The sequence below is a fragment of the Myotis lucifugus genome, unplaced genomic scaffold (assembly GCF_000147115.1).
Source record: "Myotis lucifugus unplaced genomic scaffold, Myoluc2.0 scaffold_813, whole genome shotgun sequence".
NCBI lineage: Eukaryota > Metazoa > Chordata > Mammalia > Chiroptera > Vespertilionidae > Myotis > Myotis lucifugus.
Genome location: NW_005871861.1, coordinates 178,431 through 194,360, shown reverse-complemented (window position 1 = coordinate 194,360; position 15,930 = coordinate 178,431). Strand labels below are relative to the sequence as shown.

The 15,930-nt window shown below is 40.6% G+C and overlaps 1 protein-coding gene across 1 annotated transcript in view; it reads left to right on the top strand.

Moving 5' to 3' along the window:
• LOC102429373 (adhesion G protein-coupled receptor E2-like) overlaps positions 1–11,794 on the top strand; it is a 29,185-nt gene extending 17,391 nt beyond the window's left edge. The window contains exons 9-18 of the mRNA XM_023747218.1: positions 623–730; positions 919–1,139; positions 1,320–1,499; positions 8,713–8,910; positions 9,238–9,473; positions 9,685–9,751; positions 10,012–10,103; positions 10,924–11,092; positions 11,178–11,288; positions 11,741–11,794. Of these exons, the coding sequence (XP_023602986.1) occupies positions 623–730; positions 919–1,139; positions 1,320–1,499; positions 8,713–8,910; positions 9,238–9,473; positions 9,685–9,751; positions 10,012–10,103; positions 10,924–11,092; positions 11,178–11,288; positions 11,741–11,794 (1,436 nt within the window). The remainder of the gene's footprint in view (positions 1–622; positions 731–918; positions 1,140–1,319; positions 1,500–8,712; positions 8,911–9,237; positions 9,474–9,684; positions 9,752–10,011; positions 10,104–10,923; positions 11,093–11,177; positions 11,289–11,740) is intronic.
• Positions 11,795–15,930: the final 4,136 nt, after the last annotated feature.

The window sequence follows — 15,930 nt, the reverse complement described above, 5'->3', positions numbered from 1 at the left end:
GTGCCAGGTATGTTCAGACTCTAGCTCTTCAGTTACATTTCTAGTTCATAGCTTTGAAGGAATTTTTTTTATTTCATTCAGGTTATATAATCTGTTGTTGAATAATTGCTCATAATTTCTCTTATAATCCTTTGTAAATTCAGATGATTGGTGGATATATATATATATATATATATATCATTATTATGTATACAAAATATGTGTATTGTTATAATATAGACTAGAGGCCCAGTGCACAAAATTCGTGCATGGGTAGGGTCCCTAGGGGGCCAGTGATCAGGCCCAATCGGGGCCTTCCTGCTGCCAGCCAGGGCCTCCCTCCCCTGGCTGCTGGCAGCCAGCCTGGGCCTTCATTTGGCGCTGCCCCCTGGTGGTCAACACACATCATAGTAAGCGATCAGTTTCCCAGTCAAACTCCTGTGGGGACAATTTGCATATTAGACTTTTATATATATAGATATGGCATTGTTTGGTATACCTATAACAATATTTCAGATAACACTTGGCATATAGTGTAACATAATATATATAAAAATATGTCTATACATAAAAATGGTATTATGGCAACAACTGCTGGCACAGTCACTAATCTAACTCCCTTATTAACTCCCACAACTCATAGAACTGTCCCTGGAGGTAAAGGAGCAAGGAGACAAGAATGTCACCCTGAGCAATAATCAGGCAAAGATGCTGGTGAACTGGGATGTGGTGCAGGACTCAGGTGACTCAGGTAATGACTGATATAGAGAGAAGGTCAATGAGGCTTCAAGTGGAACAAGACACCAAAGGACATGACAAACAGAGAATTAAGTATTAAAGGGAAGTATGGGCTGTAGTTGGTCAAAGGAGAGAATGCATCCCAGAAGGAAGGGGGCCTTTGGGACAACCCAAGATGTGAACCTTGTCCTTGTCCTGTAGGCTCTTCTGTGGTGGGCCTTGTCTCCTCTCCAGGGGTGGGCAAGTTGCTGGTTGGGGCCCCCCTGTTCCTGGAAACTGAGGAGCAGTCAGGTCTGCATGAGACACACAAGGTCCTGCAACAGGAAGGCTCCTTCGACCTGCTCTCAGATGTCACATCCGCCTTTGTGAGCAACAAGGACACTCGGAACCTCAGCTCCCCAGTCACCTTTGTCTTCAAGCATGTGAGTGCTGGTGAAATGGGGCTGTGGGTGTGGAAGAGGCCCGAGTCCTGGACACAGTCTTGGAGTTCAGGGGCTCTCCCATGGGTGCATCATCTCCCCAGGGAAGCCCATCACAAGCAGGATTTGGTCAGAATTTCTGAGTACCTAATCACCAGCTCACACCTTGTTCTGTTCCTACAGACAGTGACCCCGAGGCCAAAGCAGAAGGTGTTCTGTGTCTTCTTGGAGCCTGGCCAGAAGGGGTGTGGTCATTGGTCCACCAAAGGCTGCTGGATGGTGGGCACCAGAGACACCAGCACCACCTGCCAATGCAGCCACCTCAGCAGCTTTGCCGTCCTCATGGCCCACTATGATGTGCAGGTGAGAGCCTTGAGAAGGGGCTTTGTTCAATGTCTATTGCTAGGTAATAAGTTCCCATGCATGTTACACCTAAAAAAACATAATTTATTATTCTGCAATTTATGTGAGTCAATAAATAAACATGGTGTAGCTGGGTTGTCCAGTCAGAATCTTACACAAGCCTCTCGTCTGAGGTTTTCTGTCCTCCTCTGAGCTCCCTGGTTGCTTGCAGAATTCAGTTTCCTATGGTTGTAGGACTGAGGTTTTACACTCTTGTTAGCTGGCAGCAGGGGTCACATTCAGCTACTAGAGCCTCCCTGCATTCCTTCTTATGTGGCCCTCTCTCAGGCCCTCTCACAATGTGTCTATGCTCTTACCTGGAGACTAGCAGCAGAAGCTCCCTCACATCGAGATATTCTCCAGCCCTGGCCAGTGTTCTCAGTGGTTAGAGCAGGGGTCCTCAAACTACGGCCCGCGGGCCACATGCAAATACAAATATTGTATTTGTCCCCGTTTTGTTTTTTACTTCAAAATAAGATATGTGCAGTGTGCATAGGAATTTGTTCATAGTTTTTTTTTAAACTGTAGTCCAGCCCTCCAACAGTCTGAGGGACAGTGAACTGGCCCCCTGTTTAAAAAGTTTGAGAACCCCTGCATTAGAGTATCAGCCCATGCACTGAAGGGTTGCAAATTCAATTCCATTATGTTGTTTAAACCCATATTTGTGGGTTTCTTTACTTCTTTTGTGCAGTGGATTTTGATATATGTATATATCTTACCTAATAATAGACAAACATGTAAATTGACCATACCTTCTCTACACTAACCAGCCAATCAGGAGAGTATGCAAATTAATCCATCAAAGATGGCAGTTAATTTGCATATGTAGGCTCCAAGCAGCGGAGCGAAGCCTGACGACCCCGGGGCTGGAGCAGCAAAGCCTGACAGCTCTGGTGCCGGCTCCAGCCAGAGCCCGGCCAGAGCGAAGGCCTGGGTCCCAGTTGCCAGAGGCAAACCAGTGCCAGCAGCACTGGGGAAGGGAAGGGAAGGCCTATTGCACGAATCTCTTCTTGCAACAGGCCTCTAATATATATATTATTGATTTCAGAGAGGAAGGAAAAGGGAGAGAGAGATAGAAACATTAATGATAAGAGAGAGAGAATCATGGATTGGCTGTCTCCTATGTGCCCCCCACTGGGAATCAAGCCTGCAACCCAGGCATGTGTCCTGACTGGGAATCCAACCCTGACCTCCTGGTTCATAGGTCTATGCTCAACCACGGAGGCACGCAGGTCCGGCTTTGCAGTTGCCTTCTAATTTTAAGGCATCATTGTTGGAGAATATGCTTAGTATAATTCAATCTTCTTGAATGTCTTAATGCTAGTTTTGTGACCCAATATATGGTCTGTCCTTCAGAATGTTCCATGTGCACTGTAAGAGAATGTATAATCTGATGTCTTGGGATGAAAAGTTCTGTAAATGGCAACTATGTCCATTTGATCTATTGTTTCATTTAAGGCTGATATTTCTTTATTGATTTTGTGTTTGGTTGATTTGTCTAAAGCTGTCAATGGAGTATTAAAGTCCCCAACTGTGATTGTGTTGATCTGTTTCTCCCTTTAATTCCATGATTAGTTGTTTTATATATTTCAGTGCTCCTTGATTGGTTGCATATATATTAAGAAGTGTTATGTTTTCTTGATGTAGTGTACCCTTTATCATTTTAAAGTGGCTATCTTTGTATCTTGCTATCTTTGTTATTTTGAAATCTATTTTGTCAGATATAAGTATAGCTATACCTGCTTTTCTTTGGATGTTTTGTGCTTGTAGAATCATTTCCCACTCATTTTCTTTGAATCTACCTTTGTCTTTGCAGGTTAGATGTGTCTCTTGCAGCATTTGGTTGACTTTTGTTTTTTGATCCACTCTGCCACTCTGTGCCTCTTTATAGGTGAATTCAGACCATTTACATTTAGGGTAATTATTTATGTATAAGGATTTCCTATAGCTATTTTGTCTTTTATTTTCTGGTGGCTCTGTGCCTCCATTGGTGCTTTTCCTTTCTGTTTCTGTCTGTTGTTTTTGTTTGGTGATATTCCATACTTCTTCTCTCTGTTTCCTCTTTTTTTTTAAGCTATGTGTCCTGGTTTGGAGATTTTTGTGTGTGGTTACCATTAGGTTTATAAAAAATAAATTTGCTTATATACAGTAGCCTTTTTTCTTTTGAGTGCATCTGATCTTCATTCTCCTTTGCTAGTTCAGTCCTTTTCCCCTTCCCCTTTATGGTTTTGTTGTCACAAATTATCCCTGTTTATGCTGTAAGTTTTTGGTGATCTTACTTGTAGAGTTGTGACCTTTTGATCTTTGTTTCAAGTAGAATAACTCTCTTGAGTATTTCCTGCAATGGAGGTTTTCTGGTGAAAAAAAACAAACCTTATCTTCTGTATGTCTGGGAACATCTTTATTTCTCTGTCATATTGAAAAGATAATTTTGCTGGATATATTATTCGTGGCTGGTAATTTCTCTCTTTCAGATGTTTGAATATTTGGTTCCACTCTCTTCTGGCTTGTAGAGTTTTTGTTGAGAAATCAGATGAAATTCTAATGGGTTTTCCTTTGTAGGTCACTGGCTGCTTTGAGAATTTTTTCTTTGTCATTAATTCTTGACACTTCAATACCAAGTGCCTCTTTGGATTGAGGTAACTAGGAATTTTGTTTGCTTTTTTTGATTCAAGGATCTAGTTCATTCTATAGGTTTAGAAAGTTCTTATCCACTATTTGTTTGAATAGATTCTCCATTTCATGCTCCCTCTCCTCCTCTTCCAGAATACCTATAATTCTATTATTGCTTTTTCTGATGGAGTAATATAGTTCTCATAGAGCTCTTTTGTTTTTCTTTATGTTCAAGTCTCTCTCTTCTCCCCCTGCACCATTTCTAGATTCCTATCTTCAATATCATGTATTCTTTCCTCCATCTGGTTGGCTCTGTTGTCTATGCTCAGTAGTTCACTCTTATTCTCCTTAATTGCATGCTTCATTTCTAGGATTTCTGATTGGATCTTTTTTTTTCAGTCTGTTTGGTAAAGTGCTCATTTTGTTCATTGATTTGTTTTCTGAGTGCATTAGATTGCCTGTCTATATTTTCTCACATCTCATTGAGCACTTTCAGAACTGCAATCTTGACATCTCTGTCATTTATATCACAGTAGAGGCCCAGCGCATTAAATTCGTGCATGGGTACTGTCCCTAGGCCTGGCCTGTGATCAGGGCCATCTTCCCCAGCTGTCGGCAGCTGGGCCACCCCCCACCACCACCCACCCCCAGTTCCCCATTCACCATCAGGGGTTCAGAGCCTGCCAACCATATCAAGATGCCCCAGGCAGTTTGCAAGCTGGCTACACCCCCAATCAAGGTGGGGGTCCCCACTGGGGGGAGTGAGGTCAGCTGGGGCAAGGGGTCACAGATGGCCATGCCTCTCATTAGGGTGGGGGTCCCCACGGGGGATGGGGCCAACAGGGGCAAGGGGTAGCCTGTAGTTTGCAATCTGGTTACACCCCGATTGGGGTAGGGGTCCCTGCGGGGGGTGGGACCAACCAGGTGATGGGCCACCAGCTATTTGCAGGCCCGACATGCCACCAATTGGGATGGCGGTCCCCGCTGGGGGGCGAGGCTGACCACAGCATGGGACTGCTGGTTTGCAGGCTGCAGTTGTTCTGGTCTTTGGTCATTCTGGTCTTTTGCCATTTTGATCACTGGGCTTTTATTATATAGGATATTTCCATGTGTTCCAGCTTGCTTTCTGGAGATTTTACATTTTCTTTCTAGTCATCCTCATTACTTACCTTGTTCATGGTTTTTGCTGTCCTCCTTTGCTTATGCATTTATCTCTGAAGAGGTCTTTCTAATATTTTTCCAGTAGATGGTGCTGAATTGCAAGATTGTTTTACCTCTGTGATATCCCAGTCTTGAACCACTGCTGCTTCTGTAAGACAGTACAGCTATGCTGCTTGGGTATGGGGTTTGTTTTGCCCTTACCATAATGGTAACTCCTGACCTCTATGGGGTTCCACCCCAAGCACATCTCCTGGGGATGTCACAGAGGGAAACAGCGGTTTTCCTGCAATAGCTCTTGGTTTACAGATAGTATGCTCCTGGACCCAACTCCAAAGGCAAAGGGAGGTGAGTTTTGGAAATCCAAGTAGAGGCAGGACTCTGTGGTTTTGTTTCTTTGTGTGAAACACCGCCACCAGCTGGACACTGGGGAGCCGCATGGCAGAACCACGTGCTCTGTCAGGCATCTGCTGACTCAGACACTCCCTCACAGCTTGCACTGCTGGGCTGCACCCCAGGACTCCCAAAGCCCCTGCAGCTCTCTGTTCCTCCTGGCCAAAGGAAGCACCTACCACCACCAGATATTCCCCTCTCCCAGCCAGCCAGGGGCTGCATCTGCAGGTCCTCTCTTCTCATCTCCCCATTTATTCCTGGTTGCCCACTTTTAGATGTTTCAAAGTGCGGGTCTCTTAGGCATGCATCTGTGTTGAGCAGGGATTTGTATGTTAAATTATAGTTGGTTAACTTCTTGAAATTTCAGAGGCAGAGGACAATGGCCTCTCTCATGCTGCCATTACTCTGATGTCACTTGTATTTATTCTTTGTCCCTTTTTTTACTCACAGAGTGATATTTTTCAAGGCTGTGATTTTGTTTTTATTTATCATCTCTAAAAGATTATTCTATTCTAATCTACAAAAAGACATTCCATTATTTTTATTACCATCACATTTCATTGTATGCGTGTTCTGTAAATTACATATCAAATCTTCTCATAGTGGGAATTTTGTTTCATGATCATTTCCTACTAAAAATAAAGTTTTAATTATTTAGACACACTGCATTGTTTTCCTGTTTGAGTATCTAGTTAGTATGCATATTATGTCAATTTTTTTTAATGGTACAGTGAAAAGTTTATTTCCCCTGGTGACTTAAGCACTCTAATAAGAATGTGCTAACTACTTGGCAACTCCTCAGTTATTTGGCCTCTGCAGAGCAAAGAGTGACTCACACTTGCATGCATGCACACTGACACCTAGAGACACAGCTCCAAGATTCACAGGTAGACTTACCTCCAAATCTGTTAAATATGTCAATGCCATTGTTGTGGTATTTTCTCAGGTGATGCTTACAAAACACAAGATCTAAAGTATATTTAAGTGTTTTAACCTGACTTTTATTACATGAAAAAAGAGGTGATTTTCATCAGTATTTTTAAATGGGGAAACCAACGATTTTTCTCAACACTTATGATAGTAAATGACATTGAAAATACTGCCCTATGCCAAAACCGGTTTGGCTCAGTGGATAGAGCGTCGGCCTGCGGACTGAAAGGTCCCAGGTTCGATTCCGGTCATGGGCATGTACCTGGGTTGCAGGCACATCCCCAGTGGGAGGTGTGCAGGAGGCAGCTGATCAATGTTTCTCTCTCATCGATGTTTCTAACTCTCTATCTCTCTCTCTCTTCCTCTCTGTAAAAAATCAATAAAATATATTTTAAAAAAAAGAAAAGAAAATACTGCCCTATTCCAAATATGGAATGCTGATATATCTCTAAATTGCACTGTTCATCTCTTAAGAAAAGAAAAAGAGAAAGAAAAAGAAAAAAGATATGGGTATTACATAACAGGATCTCTTCATCCTTATTACTGTGTTTTAAAGAAAGAAGCATATACAAAAAGGCAGAAAGAGTAAATTGTTTAGGTGAAAGCATAAAATAAAATATTACCTTTACCTGGGTTTACTTATCCCTGACCTATATTGGTAGATATTTCCATATTTTAGCAAATAGAGGTCACACATGTGAACACTCCTACTAGCATTATCTGAAGCTGTATGATTCCTCACACTCCCACAAGGTCATTATCAAAGTTTTGGATCTTTATCCATCTGAGAGTCAATATAACATATATTGTTATATTAGGAAATTTGTATGTCTTTCATTATGAATGGGATGGAATATCTTCATTTAAATGCAATTTGTATTTCTGTTTCTGGAAACAAGTTGTTCATCTTTTGGTCCATTTCTCTAATGGCCTGTTGAAACATTTCTTATGGGAACTCTTTATCTGGTAGAGAAGTTAGTTTATTTCCTTATACCAAAGATGCTCAAAACCTAGTATGTGTCAAAATCACCTGGAGAGCTTACTATTTATTTTCAAATATTTACTTAGAAAATAATGTCAATCTTTCAGATTTATTTCAATGATAAAAATAGTATAAATAATACCATATTGCTCTTTATCAGATACACCAACTTTGAACATTTAACCTCCATATTCTTTATTACTTTCATATTTCTTCTCTCTCCCTCTCTCTCTCTCTCTTCTCTCACCTACTTACACCAAAATTAGTTTTTAAAATTTATCATTATGGATTTAAGATGATTTGAAAAATCAGACAAGGAAAAATTTAATCTTTAAAAAATAGGCTGGAGCCCTAGCCAGTTTGTCTCAGTGGATAGAGCATCAGCTTGTGTACTAAAGGGTCCCAGGTTTGATTCTGGTCAAAGGCACATGCCTGGGTTACAGGCTTAATCCCCAGTAGGGGGTGTTCCGGAGGCAGCTGATCAATGATTTTCTCTCATCAGTGATGTTTCTATTTATTTCTCACTTCCTTCCTCTCTGAAATAAAATATATGTACATTTAAAAATAAATAAATAAATAAATGATAAATAATAGGTAGGAAATATTAATTTAACCTACCACCATCATCAGTACTTTTCCTTTTTTAACCAAGGATTTAAATCTATAAATAACAGGTGTTGCAGGGATGAGGCGAGTAAGTCCAAGGTGAGGAGTTGATCCCTGGACATCGAGTCTCCAGATACAGACTCTGTCACACAGTATCACATCATAGGGATGGAGGATGGTGCTCAACACAGAGCCGTGCACCTCTGTGACTGTCACATGATAAACTATAAGCTTATTTATGAAGGAAATCAACCCTTTGATTTCCAGGGTTTGGTCCTAAATGAGGACTCTCTTATCCCTCAATTTTTACAGGGTCTAAATTAATCAGTTCAGGACCCCCTATGATTCTAACAGTGTCCATAAACATCACAAATTCACCTGGCTCCTCCACTCCTAATTTTGTTGCACCCTGCCCAAAACTGAAAATGGTAGAAGGGTCATTAACCCAGATTAGGAGAATGTGACTGCTTTCTCCTCTTTGCTGGGTCCCAGGAAGAGGATCCCGCCCTGGCTGTGATCACCTATGTGGGGCTGAGCCTCTCTCTGCTGTGCCTCCTCCTGGCGGCCCTCACCTTCCTGCTGTGCAAAGCCATCCAGAACACCAGCACCTCACTCCACCTGCAGCTCTCACTCTGCCTCTTCCTGGCCCACCTGCTCTTCCTCACGGCCATCGACAGAACTGAGCCTAAGGTACTGACACTGTCCCAAAGGATGCATTCCCTGATTATGGAATGAGGAATATATGGGACCATGGTGCATTGGACACCTTAATAAAATGACCTTGGGTTTTGGGAAGGTTAGAGGGGTGAGTATCCAATTTCACATTGACCCAACTAGAAATCATACCTTCTTCTTTTCTTTCTTCTTTTAAATATATTTTTATTAAATATATATTACCTTCTTTTGACAATTTCTTTATATACAACAGAGTTCTCTCAAATGGCAAGGTATAGGAGAGGTCCTGGGACCATGCTCCACCCTGACAATCCCACCTGGTGACTCTCACTTCTCCCCCAGGTGCTGTGTGCCATCATCGCGGGTGCCTTACACTATCTCTACCTGGCCTCCTTCACCTGGATGCTGCTGGAGGGCCTGCACCTCTTCCTCACTGCACGCAACCTGATGGTGGTCAACTACTCCAGTGTGAGCAAGTTCATGAAGAAGTTCATGCTCCCTGTGGGCTACGGAGTCCCAGCTGTGATTGTGGCCATTTCTGCAGTGTCCAGGCCTCACCTTTATGGAACACCTACACGGTAAAAGCAAATTCCCATTTCTTTATCTGTGAGATGTATGGGATTGAAGAGCATACTTACTTTCTCCATGACTGTATCTTCAGAGCCAACCACAACACCTATCACAGAAGAGACACTCAATGTTTGTTGATGAATGAATTAATGAATGAATTTGAATAACTGTTCTACATTTCTAAGGACCAATGCATTTTTAATTCTTTCTCTTTTTTAGCTGCTGGCTCCACCCGGAAAAGGGATTTATATGGGGCTTCCTTGGACCAGTCTGCGCCATCCTCTTTGTGAGTGAAGACATCAGAGCATCCTTAACACTCAGCTGAGGGTCATTAGACTTAGAACGAGGCAAAAGGATGACATGAGCAAGAATGTCCCTGGGCTGTCTGGGTTTGCTTTGGTTTTCTATGACTACTCCTAAAACTACAAGCTCTAACACTGTTACTAAATATGAAAAATGCTTAAATGTGGAATTTTTGTTGGACGGGCTAGACTAGAGATAACAAACTAAAATTTTATTCACTAAACCTTGTGTGTTTTCCTGAAGGTCAATCTAGCTTTCTTTCTGATGACCCTCTGGATTTTGAAAAGCAAACTTTCTTCGCTCAACAGTGATGTGTCCACCCTCCAGAATACAAGGTAAAATGGAGAAGAGGGTGACAACCCCGCAGACATGTGTGGTCCCAAGAGCAAATCCATGTGCCTCAGCGTCCCTGGCATCCCTTCTCAGGGTCTTCTGAGGGAACCCAGCGTAAAGAGATGCAGCTGACCTCCAATGGCAGCCAGCTTGGATTCAGTGGTGGGCTGCTGACTTCCCAACCACAATGTTCTGTCTCTAATCTCCTTGTAACTCCCTCAGCAACAGGAAGAATTGACATTGGTTGATAAACACTCTTTGGACTTTTGTCAGCAATCCTACAAAAAAAGTACAAAGAACCTGTGTGCCCTTAAAAATCTGTAACTCCTCCCACAACCCAGTCTACACTTTCATACCCACTCTCGGTTCAGGCTCCCTCTCACCCCTCTCCAGTATCCTTTCTAAATTTTGCATGTCATAATTCAGTTGTACTAGTCATTGGAATATCCTGTGAAATCTATGAAAATAGAAATCTTGCCTCTGTTACTTTTAATGCCCAGGCCCAGCACTTCCTGATACACAGTACAGACTCAGCAATGTTGGCTGAATAAAATTAGGCATCACCATGAAGCATTATAGATTTTTTTTTTGAAACTTACATTATGAAGTGTCACAATTCAATTTAATCATTATGCCATCCTGGACCCAAGTAGCATTTCTATTGTGGAGAATCATTCACAGAAAAGGTCAAAGCTGATCACAATGCAGTCTAAGAACTCATCACCCATAGGGGAAGGCAGGAGCATTCATGGGGTAGAGATGAGAACAGCATTGATTCTGTTTTTCTGGGTGCATATGGGCCTCTCTTCTCCTCCTACCCAGGATGCTGACATTTAAAGCGATAGCTCAGCTCTTCATCTTGGGCTGCACATGGTGTCTGGGACTCCTGCAGATGGGTCCAGCTGCTCACGCCATGGCCTATCTCTTCACCATCATCAACAGCCTGCAGGGCGTCTTCATCTTCCTGGTGTACTGTCTCCTCAATCAGCAGGTACCACTGTCCACCTCCCACCCAGGACTCTTTGCACTCTCACTCCACTCAGTGAGGTGACTCAGAGCATGCTTTGCCTCTGCAGGTCCGGGAGCAATACAGGAAATGGTGGAAAGGAATCAGGAAAACCACAGCTGACTCTGAGAAGTACACACTCTCCAGCAGAGCCATGTCAGATGTCCCTAAACACAGTGTGGTAAGGTCATGCATTGCTCCTAGAGCACTTCCCTGATAGAGTACCTCATGCCAACACACTGGACAACCTGAGTATATAGTAAGTGACGTCCTAGGAAGGCTCCCACTGAATTTACTCTTTGATTCCTTAACCATTAGCCATGGTCTCAGTTAGAAAATATATATGTTGCTCTTATTTCTGTGTTCATCTTGACTTTTACACATTAGTAATCTTTTTTTAAAATAAAATTATCCTTAGTTGTATTTAAAATATATAACATCTTTTTAGGCTTACAAATATGGACCTTGTACATTAAACCATACAGATATGTACATATTTCTTCTTTCTCTGATTGATGTTATTTTAAAAATATCATATGTCTTAAATCATTTTTTTAATTCTTTATTGTTTAAAGTATTACATGAGTCTCCTTTTCCCCCCATTGACCTCTACCTGCCACCCCCTCATGCAAGCACAAGCTCTCACCCCCTACTGTCTGCGTCCATTGGTTTTACTCATATGCGTGAGTATAAGTCCTTTGGTTGATCTCTTACTGCCTCACGCCTGCCTTCCCTCATAGGTTGGACAGTCTGTTCGATGCTTCTATATCTCTGGTTCTTTTTTTCCCCTATCAGTTTATGTTGTTCATTATATCCCACAAATGAGTGAGATCATGTGATATTTGTCTTTCTCTGACTGGCTTATTTTGCTTAGCATAATGCTCTCTAGTTCCATCCATGTTGCAAATGATAAGAATTCCTTCTTTTTTACAGCAGCGTAAAATTCCATTGTATAGATGTACCACAGTTTTCTAATACACTTGTCTGCTGATGGGCACTTAGGCTGTTTCAAAATATTAGCTATTGTAAATTGTGCTGCTATGAACATAGGGGTGCATATATCCTTTCTGATTGGTGTTTCTGTTTTCTTGGGATACATTCCTAGAAATGGATTACTGGGTCAAATAGAAGTTTCATTTTTAATTTTTTGAGGAAACTCCATACTGTTCTCCATAGTGGCTGCACCAGTCTGCATTCTTACCAGCAGTGCACCAGGGATCCTTTTTCTCCGCATCCTATCCAGCACTTGTCCTTTGTTGATTTGTTGATGATAGCCATTCTGACAGGTGTGAGATGGTACCTCATTGTCGTTTTGATTTGAATCTCTCTAGATGATTAGTGACTTTGAGCATGTTTTCATATGTCTCTTGGCCTTCTGTATGTTCTCTTTCAAAGAGTGTCTATTTAGGTCCATTGTCCATTTTTTGTTTGGGTTGTTTATCTTCCTTTTGTTAAGTTGTATGAGTTCTTTGTAAATTTTGGACGTTAAACCCTTATCAGTGATAACATTGGCAAATATGTTCTCCCATGCAGTGGGCTTTCTTGTTGTTTTGTTGATGGTTTCTTTTGCTGTGCAGAAGCTTATTATTTTGATGTGGTCCCATTTGTTTATTTTCTCCTTAGTTTCCATTGCCCTAGGAACTGTATCAGTAAAGATATTGCTACAACATATGTCTGCTATTTTGCTGCCTATGGAGTCTTCAAAGATTTTTATGGTTCCCCATCTTACATTTAAGTCCTTATCCATTTTGAATTTATTTTTGTGTATCGTGTAAGTTGGTGTTCTAGTTTCATTCTTTTTTTTTTTTTGCAAGTATCTGTTGCATTTTCCCAAACACCATTTATTGAAGAGACTGTCTTGACTCCATTGTATGCTCTTGCCTCCCTTGTCAAATATTAATTTAGCATAATGGCTTGGGTTGATCACTGGGTTCTCTGTTCTGTTCCACGGTCTATATGTCTGTTCTTGTGCCAGTACCAGGCAGTTTTGAGAACAGTGGCTTTGTAATATAGCTTGATATCTGGTATTGTGATCCCTCCAACATTGTTCTTTTTTCTCAATATTACTGTGGCTAATCGGAGTCTTTCTTTAATCCAGATAAATTTTTAGAGAGTTTGCTCTAGGTCTTTGAAATATGCCATTGGTATTTTAATGGGGATTGCATTGTGTCTATATTTGCTTTGGGCAGTATGGACATTTTTAATGATGTTGATTCTACCAATCCATGAACACAGTATATTCTTCCATTTGTTTATGTCTTTGTCTATCTCTTTTTTCGGCGTCCCATAATTTTCTGAGTACAAGTCCTTTACCTCCTTGGTTACATTTATTCCTAGGTATCTTAATTTTTTTGTTGCAATGGTAAATTGGATTTTTTTAAATTTCTCTTTCTGTGAGTTCATTATTGGTGTATAAAAAAGCCATAGATTTCTGGGTGTTAATTTTGTATCCTCTACATTGCCGAATTCATTTATTAAGTCTAGTGGTTTTTTGATGGAGTCCTTAGGGTTTTTGATATACAATATCATGTCATCTGCAAATAATGACAATTTTACTTCGTCTTTTCCAATTTGGATGCCTTTTATTTCTTCTTCTTGTCTGATCACTATGTCTAGCACTTCTAGTACTATGTCAAACAGTAGTGATGAAAGTGGGCATCCCTGTCTTGTTCCTGTTCTTAGGTGAAATGGCTTTAGTTTTTACCCATTGAGTATGATGTTGGCTGTAGGTTTGTCATATACGGCTTTTATTATGTTGAGTTATGATCCCCCTATTCCCATTTTGCTGAGGGTTTTTATCAAGAAAGGGTGTTGGATTTTGTCAAATCCCTTTTCTGCGTCGATTGGTATGACTATGTGATTTTTGCCTTTCAATTTGAGTAATGTATCATGTTTTTTGATTTGTAGATATTGTACTATCCTTGCATCCCCAGGATAAATCCTACTTGGTCATGGTATATGATCTTTCTGATGTAATGTGGATCAGATTTGCTAGAATTTTGTTAAAGGATTTTGGCATCTATGTTTATGAGGGATATTGGCCTGTAATTCTCTTTCTTTATAATGTCTTTATCTGGTTTTGGAATTAAGGTAATGCTGGCTTCATAGAATGAGCTTGGAAGTGTTCCTTCCTCTTGAATTTTTTGGACTAGTCTGAGGAGGATAAGTTTTAGTTCTTTGAATGTTTGGCTAAACTCCCCAGTGAAGCTGCCTGGCCCTGGACTTTTGTTTGCAGGAAGCTTTTTAATGACTGCTTCTATTTCCTCCATACTTATTGGCCTATTGAGATTTTTAGATTCTTCCTGATTGAATTTTGGAAGGTTATATTTTTCTAGGAATATGTCCATTTCCTCTAGGTTGTCTAGTTTGTTGGAATATTATTGTTCATAGTATTTTTTTAGCAATCCTTTGTATTTCTCTGTGGTCTGTTGTTATTTCGCCTCTTTCATTTCTGATTTTGTTTATTTGGGTCCTCTCTCTTTGCTTCTTGGTGAGCCTGGCTAGAAGTTCATCAAACTTTTTTATCCTTCAAAGAACTAGCTCTTGGTTTCATTGATCTTTTGTATTGTTTTTTTGTTGTTGTTGTTCTCTATATCATTCATTTCTGCTCTCATCTTTATTATCCTCTTCCTTCTGCTCACTCTGGGATTTTCTTGTTTTTCTCTTTCTAAATCTTTAAGTTGTAGAGTTAGATGATTTATTACCATTTTTCTTGTTTTTGAGGTAGGCCTGCAGAGCTCTAAATTTCCCTCTCAGGTCTGCTTTCATTGTGTCCCATAGATTTTGGATTGTTGTGTTTTCATTGTCATTCATTTCCAGGATGTTTTTAATTTCTTTGTTGATCTCTTTGGTAACCCAATCATTGTTTAATAACATGCTATTCAGCTTTGTTAAAATTTTTTTATTGTTTTAAATGTAGTTCTTTCTAACTTTATGCCATTGTGATCTGAGAAGATGCCTGATATGATTTCAATCTTCTTGAATATGGAGAGACTTTGCCTGTGACCCAATATTGGTCTATCTTTGAAAATGTCCCATGTGCACTTGAGAAGAATGTATATTCCGTGGCTTTGGGGTGAAATGTTCTGAAGATGTCAATTAAGTCCACCTGAACTAGTGAGTCATTTAGGATTGCTGTTTCTTTGCTGATTTTTTGTCTAGACGATTTATCCAGTGATGTCAGTGGGGTATTAAAGTTCCCTATTATGATTGTATTGTTTCAATCTCTCCCTTGATATCTTCCAGGAGTTTTTTATTTATTAGATGCTACTGCATTGGATTTATATATGTTTACCAGGATTATATCCTCTTATTGTATCAATCCCTTTAGTATTATCAAGTGGCCTTCCTTATCTCTTGTTATGGCCTTCACTTTGAGGTCAATTTTTTCACATATATGTATTGCTACCCCAGCTTTTTTTTCATTTCCATTTGCCTGAGAGATATTTTTCTATCATGCACTTTCAGTAGGTGTGAGTTCCTTGTTCTGAGTTGGGTCTCTTGTAGACAGCATATATATGGGTCATGTTTTTTTTTTAATTAATTAATTTATTTTTATTGCTTAAAGTATTACAAAGGGTATTACATATGTGTCCTTTTTTTCCCCCGCCCTTGACAATCCCCTGGCCTCCCCTATCCTCCAGTGTCTTATGTCCATTGGTTATGCTTATATGGATGCATACAAGTCCTTCGGTTGATCTCTTACCCACTTCCCTCCTGCCCCCCAACCCTCCCCGCCCTTCCGGCTGCAGTTTGACAATCTGTTTGAGGCAGCTCTGCCTCTGTATCTATTATTGTTCAAAAGTTTATAATGGTCTCTATTA